The 15333-nt window shown below is 29.2% G+C and overlaps 2 protein-coding genes across 3 annotated transcripts; one reads left to right on the top strand and one right to left on the bottom strand.

Annotated features, from left to right (window-relative positions):
* Positions 1–693: 693 nt before the first annotated feature.
* LOC126665949 (L-ascorbate oxidase-like) lies at positions 694–8775 on the top strand. Its single transcript, XM_050358894.2, has 5 exons — positions 694–1039; positions 1511–1603; positions 1971–2183; positions 2752–2946; positions 7662–8775. The coding sequence occupies exons 1-5, from the start codon at positions 779–781 to the stop codon at positions 8625–8627; spliced, it is 1728 nt and encodes a 575-aa protein (XP_050214851.1). The 5' UTR covers positions 694–778; the 3' UTR covers positions 8628–8775.
* Positions 8776–9278: 503 nt separating this feature from the next.
* Positions 9279–15304, bottom strand: LOC126654693 (uncharacterized). 2 transcript variants are annotated; one of them, XM_050348641.2, is made up of 7 exons: positions 15206–15302; positions 14907–15100; positions 14753–14833; positions 14510–14630; positions 13674–13973; positions 11946–12011; positions 9279–9560 (listed from the first exon to the last, which is right to left on the bottom strand). In XM_050348641.2, the coding sequence occupies exons 2-7, from the start codon at positions 15095–15097 to the stop codon at positions 9465–9467; spliced, it is 855 nt and encodes a 284-aa protein (XP_050204598.1). In that variant the 5' UTR covers positions 15098–15100; positions 15206–15302; the 3' UTR covers positions 9279–9464. The 2 variants fall into 2 exon arrangements, with proteins under 2 accessions (XP_050204598.1, XP_050204605.1); XM_050348648.2 differs by having other exon boundaries at positions 9560–9656; positions 15206–15304.
* Between the last annotated feature and the right edge of the window lie 29 nt (positions 15305–15333).

Below are 15333 nucleotides of genomic sequence, written 5' to 3'. Positions count from 1 at the left end.
AGAAGAAGAGGATGATTAATTAGACTTAGAGTTATTTCTTTTATTTAATGGCTTCATGCAGCGTTTAGATTTTTTAAAATTGACTATTTTGATTTTTAGCTGCCATATGAACTGATTCTAAAGATGTTATGAGAAACTGGACCACATATTTTTTCGCTGGAATTTCAACTAAAATTAAGAGAGTTTATGAGTCGAAATTGAATCTCAGAAAATTTGGTGATTGAGAGCCAAAAGATCATGAAAGGTGGATGTAAACAAGCTTAAGATATAATGGTTTATATTAGGCAAAATATATCTATACACACCTACAATTATGTCTCGTTTGTTAAATTTATCATACTCTTAAAATTTTATCAGTTTGATATATTTTTTTCGATTTTTGTTAAATATATTCAAACTTTATATATAAATGACATCACACAACATTATATGTTCATGTGGACAAAGTTATCCTACTTGGAATATACAATATGACAACTTGTCAGCTCAAAATTAAATATAAATATATTTGGTAGCACTTCGAAAGATGATGGACCAAACTATCAAAAAATTAAAATCACATGGTATATATATTTAAAAAACTAGACATAGTTGTGGGGTATGTTTTGATTTTAAAATTATATGAAAAAAAATGAATACCACAAATAGTGGTTGTCTATTCATATAGGAAAAGAAAAGGCAGCATACACTTGTTACTATAAATCATCTCTCTATAAACATATTAATGCATTACAACTAAGTTCTGTGAGCTCAAATCATAAACCCATACTGAGTGAGAATGATAGGTGAGAGGATTGTGGTTTGCATGGTGCTGTTATCGTTGATGAAAGCATCATTTGGTGTGAAAAGACATTTTTACAAATGGAATGTAGAGTATATGTTCTGGTCACCGGATTGTAAAGAGAACATGGTTATGGGTATCAACGGACAGTTTCCAGGGCCGACCATCAGATCACGAGCAGGAGATTACATTCATGTTCAGCTTACTAATAAGCTTCACACTGAAGGAGTTGTTATTCATTGGCATGGAATTCGACAGGTTTTCTTTTTCTCTTCTTTACTCTTTTATATTCATGTTCAGCTTAGCTTCACTCTTTCAAATATGTGATTTTGGAAGGTTTTTTAGTGTTTTACGGTCAAATTATACATACGTAGTAATCAAATTTTGATTATTTATAACAAATAATATCTTATATTTCATATATACACACAATCAACAAAAAATCGACTTGAAATAATTTTCTTCGGTAACCAAAAATCCTTCTATCTTAACATAACCAAATAGTATAGTAACTAAAATGTTACGTTTTGAAGTTCGGTCACCATTTTGAAACTTTTTAAAAGTACAGTGACCTCCAAAATCAATTACCCCAAACTGCTATACTAAAAAAAAGTACAGTAACCACCATAATCAAATACCCATAGGTTTTTAGTGAAAGATTCATTGGTTTGCATGCAATGAGCTATGTTTTTATTAATTACTATATATATTTTTATGTTTGTTTTGTAGATGGGAACGCCATGGGCAGATGGTACTGCCTCCATTTCTCAGTGTGTTATTAATCCCGGCGAAACATTTAATTATAGATTCATTGTCGACAGGGTAATTAAATAATATCTCTCATCTTCTCTTTTCTCATTTTTATGTTGTTTTTTCAGCTCAAATTTCCCTAAAATTATTCTGTGTTTCTATTTTACTATAATATTTCTACTGTTAAAGTAAACAATCCATAAAATAATTGTATCTTGTTTCATTAAAATTCATGCATTGAATAATATTTCTACTTTTATGTATTTTTCTCCCTTTTTAACACAGTTTGGTTTAATTGTTTTCATAAGTATGAAAAGAATTTAACTTTTCATTGAATTAAATTGCATGGGTCAAATGTTGGTATTGTATAAAATGAGAAGATGAGTTGAAGTATAAGCATCGAAAGTAAATTGAATGAAATATGAGGATGATGGTGCAGGCAGGAACATATTTTTACCATGGACATTATGGAATGCAAAGGTCAGCAGGGCTATATGGGTCATTAATAGTTGATGTGGGCAAAGGAGAAAAGGAGGGATTTGAATACGATGGTGAATTTGATTTACTATTAAGTGATTGGTGGCATCAAGGTGTTCATCTCCAAGAACTTGGCCTTTCCTCCAGCCCTATACGTTGGATCGGTGAACCCCAGGTGACCTTTAACTATAAATTATCATCAATTTTCTGGTGAAAAATATAGACATTATCCTAATTAAATATTAAGCAAGTTGATGTTAGTGGCTATTAAAATAATTTTCTCTATTGATGCCTTTTGAAATCAAGTAATATCCTAAACAATAAAAATATTTGGTATTATATTTAACATTCATGGTTGGTCCGTCTTTATCTTTCACTTTTGCTATTCAAGAAATATAAAAAAAAAAGACAATTTAATCCATCACTTAAATATTAATTTTTAGGCAGAAGATAAAAAAAATTATTTAGAAAGAGTATGTAACTTTTTTTTAATTCTTTTTCATTTGGGCCCTTAATATTTTTAAATGGTGCAAAAAACACCTCCACATTTGAAAAAAAAAACCACAGAATAAATCAATAGGGCTTAAATGCTCTTTTTGAAATTTTTAAAACCAAATTGTGCCAAATTTTAAAAAGTTGAGAGTTCATATGGAAATAAAATAATTAAAATAATTTAGATGCTTCTTTAGCCTATTTTTTAAGCTTAATTTGTAAATTGTTATCATAATATGTTTTCATTTCAGAGCATACTCATCAATGGAAGAGGGCAATATAACTGTTCCCTAGCAGCGCACTATAGCAAAAACCCTAGCCAACAATGTATGTTAAAAGGTGGTGAACAATGCGCACCCTATATTCTGCATGTGGAACCACAAAAGAAATACAGGCTAAGAATTGCCAGTACCACTGCCCTAGCTTCTCTCAACTTCGCCATTGCTGTAAGTACTCTCCTCTTTTTTGTAATTTATTTTAATACATCTAACGAAACTTTTAAATTTGATAAATCTATTACAGTTTTTTTTTCTTTTGATGAATGAAATTTTTTAAACGATATGTTGCATGAAAAATTAGATTAATATATATATGTGTGTATGTGTGACTATTAAAATAAAATAAAAACACAATACGATAGGTACATAATAGTTTTTTTAATTCATTAGTAAACTACATGTGAAAGTGAAGAACTAGTGAGATTAGACTAAAATTAATGTTATGTTAGGCTAAAATTATGAAAATTTAATGTTAGTTAAATTTGCAAGGAATTAATGTTCAATTTTTTTTTGGAATCATTAGATGTACATAGAATATGGTAAAGTTAAGAAGGTTTAGGTTTGGTTGAATTGTTTAAAGAGAGTAGTATAGTCATAGTCATAATAGTCAGCTTTGTTTTGATGGTATAAAAATATAGGAATAAGAATTTGTTAATGCTACAAGAAAGTTGGCAAGTTGTGATAAGGAAGTGTGTGTTGCTATGTAAAGATAGATTATTATTTTTAGGGCGAATTCATTAAAGAATAAAAAAGGAAAAATGAATCATTAATCTACCTTTATTGGAGAATAAAGTTGAGAGAGTGATGAGTGAATTGAATAGACAAATTAGTAAATTACTAAGTAGTAGTAGAGCACATTAGATCAAAGAAAATTAATGGCGACGTTGGTATGGATTATTCATACAATTCATGAAAAATTAGGATATTAACCACTTCAAGTCACTGAACTTACTTGTTATTATCGAAAGGGTACTAAACTTCATTTTATTATAAAAAAATCACTAAACTGTACATTTTGTTAGAACGAGATGTCACTCATATAAAACGCATCGTTTTGACACTAAAACGCACCGTTTTTGCTTATGTGGCAAACCGGAATTGCAAATAGGAAAATAACTAAGTGACCTTTTTGTAATTAACGATAAGTTAAGTGACATTTTTGTAACAACATTTGACCGAATCCGCCGTAGTGACCTCCCGTTATAATAAAAGATTTAACTCGGTAACCTATTTGTAATAAAATGAAGTTTAGTACCCTTTCTATAATAACATATAAGTTCAGTAATTTAGGGTGTTTAATATCCGAAAAAACTGTTTTTACTCCTTCAGTTTAGGCGATATACATAGTAAAGTGCATCAAATCAGACCATCCAATAAAAAAAATTAAATTAAATCATCAATAGGAAATTTAATTAGTTGGACTAAAAGGTGGAAAGAAAAAACAAATTTTTAAGTTCATTTGAGTTGATATGACTAATATTATTATAACAATAATACTATAATTAAACTAATTATTTTTTTATATATTTAACAATAGGCTTAATTTATAGTTTGACCCTAAACTTATACTCTTTCATCCATCTAAACTTTACGTTTAACCAATCGTATCTCTAAACATGTTAAATATTTTCTTTTGACCCCTGAATTTGATAAGTTGTAAACGTTGACCTCGTCCACTTGGTTTTGACGCATATGTTCATACAAAAATTGGCGCATCAGGATAGAAAAACAAAATTTAGGTGGACAAAATAATGGCTTATTGTTTGACCCTTGAATTTGTACTAATTAACCCACTAGACCTCTAAACTTTTTGTTCAGCCCTCACACCTCTAAACTTGTTAAACTATCTTTCTTAACCCCTAACTTGAATGTTTTAAATTTATTTAAATTTATATTTTATTTTTAATATATATTTAACTTAATTAATAATTAATAATAAAATAATTTTATTAAACTAAATCTATATTAAAAGATAAATTTAAAACTCTCAAGTTCAGGGGTTAATAATGATAATTTTAACAAATTTAGAGGTGTGATGGGTTAAACAAAATGTTTAGAGGTCAATTAGTAAAAATTCAGGGGTCAAACGATGTATTAAGTGTTGTATATTTTGGTGATGTGGCAAATGAGCTAGCAGTCTAGTCAAAGATCTTTCGCCACGTAAGTGCGTTTGAGATTCAATCTCCATTTCAGAGGTTAAAAAGGATTATTTCACAAGTTCAGAGGTTTAATAGGTTACACATTAAATTTAGAGGTTAGATGGATAAAAAAATATAAATTCATAGGTCAAATTATGTACTAAACTTTTTATAATGAAATATATATATATCATCACATTCTAACTAGAGGTCACATTTGAATAAGACACATTCTAATTAAAATTTCAAATAATTGTTTTAATTCATAAATTAACTAGCACTATCTAGATTATTTTAAAATGCGTGTTTAAACTAAAAAAACGTGTAAATTTGATATATTTTTATGACATTACCTCTAAAATAAATCCAACTAAAAAAGAAAAACTCTACGCAAGCATTTCGTTCGAATTAGATTCATTTAAACTGCGATTTGAATATATTGTTTCAATACGTAAAACTGAATAAGAATATTTCAAAAATTGTCAAAAGTATAGATACAATTGTTTTTGCCTAATATTAATAAACCAACTGTGGGTAATAATTTTCGTCTCTATAATATTTAATTAGTTTTTTCATTTTGTAATTGTTGTAGTTGTTAATGATTAAAGGTGCCGAAATCAAACGTATAATAGAAGATAATGTTTGTAACTTTAGTGCGTGTATGATTATTTATTAAATTGCAATTCAAAAGTTAAAGAAACACAGTAATAATAGTAATAATATAATGAATAGTGGCTTGGTGCATTATTTTTATTTGGAATTTCATTATGATCTTTTATATATATTAATATATAGATTACTATAACTTTAACTTTTTTGAGTTCTAAGTTTAACTTTTTTGAATTTAACTTTTTTAATTGAAATATAAAAACATAAAAAAATGAAGTCCTCATGACACCTTTTGTAAAGAAAACTAGTGTTGTATATAAGTCAAAACAATCAAAAAGAAAATTATTTAAGAAATTAAAAATGAAATTTATCAAAAGTATCCGTTTTGATCTTGAAGTGGTTAGTACCAACTTGGCCTTATTTGTGATGGTTTGAAAACAAAAAAATAGAGCACATTACCAACTTGTGGCAGCATCTAAATAATTTCATGTAATTTTCTTTCTCTTGTCAAGTGGTGCGCGTTAAGCAATTTTTTCTTTAAGTCGAACACAACTATTTCTATAATAATTCATAGGCAAAATAACTAAAAAAAAACTTAGTCTTTTATATAATAGACAAAATAAACTAGGGCTTTTTTCAAAAATTCTCTTTTTTAAAAACTTTTGCAAAAATATCCTTTTTTTTATAGTTTATTAATATATTATTGGTAACTCATTAGTGGATTAGAGATAAAAAAAAATATTTTCAAAAAAGGAAGTATAAAGGGTAATTTTCCCATAAAACTATATGGTAAATTAAGAAATTTTAAAAGAAAGAAACTCTCAGTTTTTGACATTGTTTAAAAAAGTAAAGAAAAAAGGTCAATTTGATCCTTGAATATATTAACATTGACTAAATTGTCAACATTCTTATTATTTTATAAATAAATTTACTATTTCTATAAAAATTTAAAAACATAATTTTTTTATACAATTTTAAACAATTTTTAAAAGTAAAATAATATTATTTTTATCTAATAATTTTTTTCAAAAATATAACTACCACTATAATATTTTAATTTTATAAGTAGCATTTTAATTTAATAATTATTTAAATCAAATACAAAATATTTATCTATATTTAAAAAATAAGTCAAAAATATGCATATAATTATTGTTACATAATAATTTAAGAAATCAATATAAATATTTTTAAAATTTCAAAGTACATAAAATTAGTAAAAAATGATGATATAATTAGTAGAATTTAATTACGTTATGGATTGATTATCTATAAAAAAAAATTAAAATTTCATTATTTTTATCTTAAATTTTCTTTAGTAATATATAAAAAAAAGTTTTGTTACCATACTTTTAAATGTGGTAATTTTAAATCTAAATGAATGCCTCAAGCTTGTGCACCAGATTTTAAAAAAATTATTAAATAAAAATACCGTGTATAATTAAAATATTTGGAAAACAATACAAATTTTATTAGATAAAAAAAATCTAATTTTACTTTATTTTAAAAAACATACATAAAAATTGTATAACAAAATTTAATTTCATTAAATTTTTAAATCAAAATACTGGAATTATTTATAAATATAATAATAATTTTGACAATTTAGTCAACTTTAACAAATTTGGGACCAAGGTGACATTTTCTCTTTGCTTTTTCTTTAACGCATTTAGGAATATAGAGTATTTATTCTGTAACTTTTTAAAAAAATCAAGATCTCTTTTGTATTGAAAAATACCATAGGGTTTGTCTTGTCTTATTACTTCAAAGGTTGAGTTTTTTTTTTTAATATTTTTTTCTAATTTAAATATTTCAAACTAAATCGATCTAATTAAATTTGATTTATTTTTTAAATTCAATTGGTTTAAAATGCAATGAAATTTGTTTTATCAATAGAATCAAAACAAATCAAATAAGTAATAAAGTTAAAATTTCAAGTTGAAGAGATTTTGCCAAATTGATTGGAATATTTGTTTTTAGAAGAAATTGATTGGATTTTTGCACGCTCTTAACGGTCATTTCTCGTAAAACGGTGACCATTGCTGGTCCTGCTATTATGATTTGTACTTCTAGGATGGATATCAACTTATTTAATTGGTTAACTATTCAGCAATAAATAAATGTGTAACACTGCAGGGTCACAAGATGGTGGTGGTAGAAGCAGATGGGAATTATGTGGAACCATTTAAAACTAAAAGCTTGGACATTTACTCTGGAGAGAGCTACTCTGTCATAATTACCACAAATAAAAATCCTTCTCAAAACTATTGGATTTCTGCGGGTGTTATAGCAAGACCACCCAATACTTCTCAAGCCCTAACTCTTCTAAATTATGTAAATGTGTCTGCTTCAAAACTCCCTAAATCCCCACCTCCTCAAACCCCTACATGGAACGACACCGCTCGTAGCAAAGCATTCACTAACCGCATTTTAGCCAAGAAGGGTACTCATCCCCCTCCCATAAATTACGACCGTCGCATCGTTCTGCTCAACACCCAAAACAGGCATAACGGCGTTATCAAGTGGGCTTTAAACAATGTTTCCCTCTCATTGCCCTTTACTCCATATTTAGGAGCTATGAAATTTGGTCTCCACCAAGCTTTTGATCAAGCGAAGCCACCCGAGTCGTACGACATGAGTTATGATGTGATGAAACCAGGGGACAACCCTAATACGACAATCGGAAATGGGGTTTACATGCTGGGTTACATGACAACGGTGGACGTGATACTTCAAAATGCAAATGCATTAAGCAAAGGAGTGAGCGAAGCGCATCCGTGGCACTTGCACGGGCACGACTTTTGGGTGTTGGGATATGGAGAAGGGAAGTTCAGTGAGAAAGATGAGAGGAAGCTGAACTTGAAGAATCCACCGTTGAGAAATACAGCAGTGATTTTCCCATATGGATGGACTGCACTAAGATTTGTAGCGGACAATCCAGGAGTCTGGGCATTTCACTGCCATATAGAGCCACATTTGCATATGGGTATGGGTGTTGTTTTTGCTGAAGCTGTTGAACGTGTTAAGAATATACCTTCAGAGGCCATATCCTGTGGTTTGACTGCCAGGAGGTTCATCAATACCACTAAGCTTCATGCCTAGAACTATTCCCTACTTCATAATTGTTAAAGCTATAACTAAAAGTTGCTTTCACTGTGCACGGATTTGAGTCTACCAGAACTCGGAATTCACAAATCAAGGATGTAATTTATTTAGTATATGCTTAATATGAACCCTTTCACTTTCCCTACCTTGTCTCTTTTCCTGTTTCATTCTCTCTGTATCTAATTCTAATATTATCTCCCTATACATAGACCGGTAATTATCTGTAGAAGGTAGAAGGTGCTAAAAAGCCGAACCTATCAGAATAACCAAATCAAACCGACAAATTCAATTTGACATAATAACTAAATTTTGACTTTTGAAAGTAAAAACAACCAACCGAACCACCTGGCTTGACAAAATGATATATTGAGCCAGGTTCAGTTAGATTTAAAAATATTCAGTTCGGATCGATTTAACATAAAATAAAATTTTAATTCGGTTCAAACAGAATACAACTCCTAATTGCCTTAGGCAAGGAAGGAAACTTGAAGGAACAAGATCAACTTTATAATCATGTATGAACAAGGAAAATAAGAAGTATAACATGAGAAATTTCAAACCTTAACATGTAAAACAAACCTTTCAAAGTGGAATATAAAGAGTTGTGGTGGATAATAGAGAGAGAATGTCATTAACGCATGCACAGAATTTAGCAACACTACTTCCAATTGACTTCTTGAATTTAGCAACATATATTTTTAAGCAAAGGACCATTCTCATTTAATTTGTAAACATTCAATCCCACAGAAAAGCAGCAACATTTAAGTCAGATATTGCATCAATTTAATTAATTTAATTGTAAGTCGAGCTAAAAAGTTCACCAATTTGCACAAACTATGCGTTGACAACATCTGCAAGCTTCTGTGTTTTGCGCGTTCTCTTCCTTTGCTTGGCTCTACTTCTCAAAGAATTGTCATCGCCATTACTTTCCTGCATCGCAACCCCCGCATGTTAGTTATGATTAGTACTATTTCAGCTCCAGAAAATGTCCCCCTCATTTGGATTAGTTGTTGCTGTTGCTAGGAGCTGACCAAAGAGTTAAAATAAAAACTTCAAAACGGAACTGTTGTGAAATGTTGGATTTTATTAATATCTCTAACCTCAGCTAAGTTAACAAAATATCCATTGTAATGCTCCTTCAATATTGATTAAAATAGTAATTCTAACTCTCTGAGTATAGATAACATCTTCATGTGAAATCTAACAATCATAACTTCAGAAATAACGATACTTCAAAAATGTATCATCTTACTATTTTTAGTACTTCCTCTACCGTTTAAATTATCATACTTATCCTTTTGGGATGTCCCATTCTAATGGTCACGTTTCTATTTATAATATAATTGCACAACCACTCTTTCTTTTTGTTTTTTGTTCAATAGCAACTTAGAAGTAACTATTATTTTATTAAAATGTGATAATTTATTCACTATAAGTTTTGAGTTCCAATGCACTTAAATTGTGCATTTGGTTCAAAATAATTTATTGTAATTGGTTTATTTAAAAATTCACTTAATAATTCCATTTAATTTTTTTTTAGAATTAATTGTGTTTATATCAAATGAATTACTAAATAAATTCATTTGTAAATGAAATAAAGTCTGCAAAAAAAATTGTAACAAACAAAGAGTAAAAGTTTAATAAATTGACTCTCATTATTAACCCTCGCTTCGCTTCAGAATTGACTAAAGTAAAATTAAAATGTAAAATTATATTCAACATTTTAAATTATGTATATATTAACTGTATAGAAAAATTGTGGTCATTTATTTAAAATTAGTTGTATGCACGATTTATATTTTATTTGAATATTAAAACTGATATAATGGTATAAAAACAAAATATATATTAAAAGAATAAAGTGGAAAATTATATTATTTAAGTACTATAACCAAGTACTGATTTAAAATTAAATAAATTAAATTAATAAGATAAAAATAATTTTTTAAAAGTTTTATGATTAAGTAGTAAAATAATTGAATATGAGTCGATGAATAATTCTATTAGTAATAGTTCTGTAAATTATACATTATTGAACTTTGAAGTTTAGATATCTTATAGATTTAGGTTAACAAATATGAATCAACGATTAACAAACGACCAAGAAACATCAATTTTTTTCATCTAAATTCAATGATTAAAATCTTAAAAATTTATAAAATTGTTACTTTTTAAAATTAATTTATTATGATTTTTAATAGTAAATTTTATTTTATGTAATGTTTTTGAGATATTATTTTATTGTAGGTGTTGTTTAAGAGGGACTATTTTGAAAATCAATTCACATAAAATAGAAAAGTTGTTAAAAGGGGGATTACTTAAACTAGTTCACATATTGGAAACAACAAAATAAAAGAGGGCCTATTTTGTAATTTTCTGTGTTGGTTTGCTTGTAATTAAATAAGAAAAGTTGGCCTTCTTTATCCATATGTGGTTGAAATTTTTGTAATTAAGTAAGACAGTGTTGAGCATTTGTAAGGGAACTTAGAGGAACTGACGACACTTAAACTATTTTTTTTTTATAATAGTTATTGTGAAATTACTTTAAAAGTTTGAGTTGTTTTAGTAAATTGCAACCAAAACACTGTTCAATGTTTCAATTTTATACTATGTATTTATCTAATATCTTTATCTTGATTTCATTTTTTTGCAAACACTGGTTTTTTTAATGTAATAATAAGGTATAACGTAGATAAACTACTTATTCATTGTATTTCTTAAACTATGTGTAAAAAGAAATATGACAACTAAAATGGAACCGACCTAGTGAAATTTTCATCCCACTTCCAAAGCCAATTTATAAGGCCTCTATTAATACCTCTGAAACACCACAACCATATGAACGTGAGCTAAGTAGGCATTCTCCTATAAATTTCAGAGCTCTACTTGGAAAATATACAAATTATATACAATACAAGTAAATTTGACGAACTAATGCTCCACTTGGTACATACATAAATATCAGATTACTTGCCTCCTTTCAAGAACTTCTACATAAAATCAGTCATGTATAAGCGGATTAAGACACTAACCAAACCCATGAACTGAAGTCAAAACATAGTGATTTCAATTCATAATATGACACCCAAGGTCACTCATTTCTCTGAATGACAGGCAATGCACCGAAAACATTTAAACTCATAAACCACATATGTAAGAAATGCAAAGTAGCAAAGACTACATAACTTAGCATTTTGCAATTAACATCATATTAAAATGTTAATCCTGAAATCTTTCAAGTTGAGCAATGCACATTCTCACTCGACACACAAATCAAACAAGAAGTAAACCATGCAAAAACAAAATTACACGTACCTTCTCTGATGAAGGCTTTGAGTTTCTATCCTCCTTTCTCTTTTTGCATGAAAGTGGATTTGGCCCCTGAGAAGTTCATGAGTCATGACAATGATAATAGCTATATCAAAAACAAAAACCTCTTAAAAGTAGTTAGCAAATATAAGAATAGGAATCCACCATCTACAATTTTGTTCATATTAATCCAGAAAAATCAAATATGAATTGACCAGCAAAAAAACTCTTGGAACCTAATATGTCAAAGTAGTTGACATGATCCACTTACTGTCATCCAAGTATAATATAGTATAAAACAATTACAGTAAACTTCATGAAGGAACCAAAACATACACAATGGTTGATGAAGTGGACCACTATTTTGCAAAAATATATATGCATTCTGTAATTTTAGACAGTCATTGTCACTTCCTATCTAGGGTTGTAAACGAGTTGGGTAACTCGCGAGTTGCTCGAGATCAACTCGAAAAAAAAAACTTGACCTCGAATTACTCGAGTTTTATCTCGAGGCGACATCTAGTATCAACTAAAGAGGCATGTGAAGGCATGATCCATTATGAAAATATGCTGGACGGCTTAAAATAATAGGTGAAGCATGAGAAAATTGTAAGTGGATTTATAATTTTTGTGGTGAAGAGAAGCAAGTAACTTACACTAGAATAAAAGCTTATTTACTAAAAATAGGTGGATAGGAATTAGAGCAACAAACAAATAGATCTTCTAATTTTTCAACAAATGCTAGTCTCATTGCCTAATACTTCTACTTATGATTCTACAAAGTGTTAGATATGCTTTTATAAAAAATAGAATTGATAATTCTCCTCTCAATAGAGCTTTCGAAATGCAAATTAAATATAATTAAGAGCTGAAATTGATAAAATGCCATATACTGGGTTTGCCACTCAGTTTTGCTAAAATAAATCTCTATTATGCGAGTTTCTATTAATTTTCTACTAATCAAGCATTGGGGGTTTATAGTTATACCTCCGAGTCACAATAAATGAAGAGCCATACTACTTCAATAAGAAAAGAAAAATATAGAAAGATAACTAGAACTTATTAGAAGCAGTTGGTGGGAAAAATGTGTTTAGCATAATGACCGATTGATGGAGTAACCCTAAATAAACTTTGATTAATATAATAGTTGTACCGAATCTAGTCAAATGTTTGTGAAATGTGTGAGACTGCTCATGTCAAGTGAATGGCAAGCATTTTATTGCTAATATATTGCTAAAGGTGATTTAAGAAGTTGCGCATAAAAAAGTTATCCAAGTCATTACTAATAATGATATGTGAAACTTTTAAAATTTCAACTTCAATAATGTAATGGAATTGAAAGACACTTGTTTCATATATAGTTGATTTTGAGTATATTGGAATTATTTATTTCATGAGTTATCATAAATGTATAGCAATTCAATTATAAGAATATAGATTTATCTATAAAAAAAATTAATTTTTTTTTAATATTTATAAATATACCCCTATATTTTTCTTATTTACACGTTTTTGCTTTGTACATTTTATTAAAATGTTTCGCAGTTTTTGTTCATGTGAAACCTAGTCTACCATAAGTTAAATAATTAGGATCTCTCTCAACTAGTTGTCCTTCAGTTGCACATTGTTCCAAATGTCACAGCTCACAAGAGCACAAACATGATCTTGCGAAACTATCAGCTTAGCTGCAGATGTCAAGATAAAAAATGTTGGAAAGCCAGAAAGAAACAGTACCTTAGCTCTTTTTCTTTTAAATTGAGGCCTATCCTTGACATTCATGTTCTGTGCATTGCGCTTCTTCTTAACAGAACGCATTTCCAAATTTTGATCTCCCAAGCCTTCATTTTCCTTACAAGAATGTCCAGCTTCTTCATTTGCCAATATGGTCTTAGTGTTTTTTAACATTTTCTTTTCTAATTCAGTTGCATGCAAGCGCTCTTCTTCAGAAGCTTTAACAAACTCATGTTGAACTGAAGATGGTGGCTCAAGGTGCAGGGAATTTCGCAGACCATATATAAGAGGGACAGCTGGTACCTGTGCAGCAGCTAAATTTTTAGGAACTATTAACGGATGAACTAAAATCAATTTAAATATATTCACATAGTCCATCTACATAATATGTTTACCCACTACTTTGTTTAACACCTATCATCCTTCTATATGTCGTAGCTCAAGAAAAGGAAAAATTATAAAAGCAGAGTGGTTATTATTTGATATAGGCATGTTAAGTAATCACAAGTTCATTAGAGGAGTGTTGTTGATTAACCTTCTAAAATGTACTTCTATGAAACCTATGGAATAAATTGTTAAAGCATGACAAGGTAACTACTTTTAGTCTGGTGAACTAACGAGTTAAAAAGATTCTGAAAATTAGCTGTGCAATAGATAGTCTACGGAATCGAAAAGACAAATAAGACATATAAGCATTTATCTGGCCAGCAATGAACATAGAATCATCACTATACATATACTTTGTGCTGCAATTGAAAGACAAGATGAATGAAGCAGAAAAGATATAATAAAATCAAAGCTTTCTTTTTGTTTATCCAAAAATGGCAGTGAACAGTAACCTCACGGAACTTCTTCCGCATTCCAAAATCCTGGGTAGCGAGAAAAAAGTGCTCGGGATTCTGTTCCCCAATAACTTGTGAAATGCAAGCTTCAGCACTCTTTACCTTGTCATGATCACATCTGAAATTAGAAATTACTAAAGAAATCAGTAACAGCAAGCATAACAAATTTGAACAGTTAAAGTTGACAGACATACAAGGAATGAAGCAAAAAGAGAAGAGAATGAAAAGTCGAGTTTGTACCTTGCAGTGAAGAGTTGACGAGCAGCCTGAAAAGAGTCTAAATATGACTTACCGAGTCTTTTGAGCTCGGCATGAACACACCTAAAAGGGCATATATTCAAACAGTTTGAATTGATAAAAATAACTAATAATAATAATAAAAAATCATACGAACCTGGTTGTGAAAAGCTTGACAGGAGCGCCAAGTATATTAGCGAGAGCAGTATCAGCAGGTGCAATTTGATTAGCGATAAGATGATGAACAAACGTACCATCACACAGAATCTTAAAGGGCTGTCTAAAGCCATGACATGTCGTGTAAAATCTCACTGCCCTACGATGCCGCTTCTGCTTCTTCACCCTCATCACCTAAAAAATAGCAAACAGTAATCATGAAAACTTAACCAAATTTGCATTCAGTTGAAGCTTAGTTAGATTGATGGTTTTATATAATCAAATCAAAACAAAACTTACAAAAATCAAAAACTACAAGCAGAGGCACTTTGTCTAGAGACGGTGAAATAGAGAGGCACTTTGTGTAGAGAGACGTTAATTTTAATTAGGGTTTTTTTTTTGTTTTCCTTATTTCCGGTTTAGTCAAA

Source organism: Mercurialis annua, linkage group LG1-X, assembly GCF_937616625.2.
Source record: "Mercurialis annua linkage group LG1-X, ddMerAnnu1.2, whole genome shotgun sequence".
Taxonomy (NCBI): Eukaryota; Viridiplantae; Streptophyta; class Magnoliopsida; order Malpighiales; family Euphorbiaceae; genus Mercurialis; species Mercurialis annua.
This window is presented reverse-complemented; position numbering and strand designations above follow the sequence as displayed.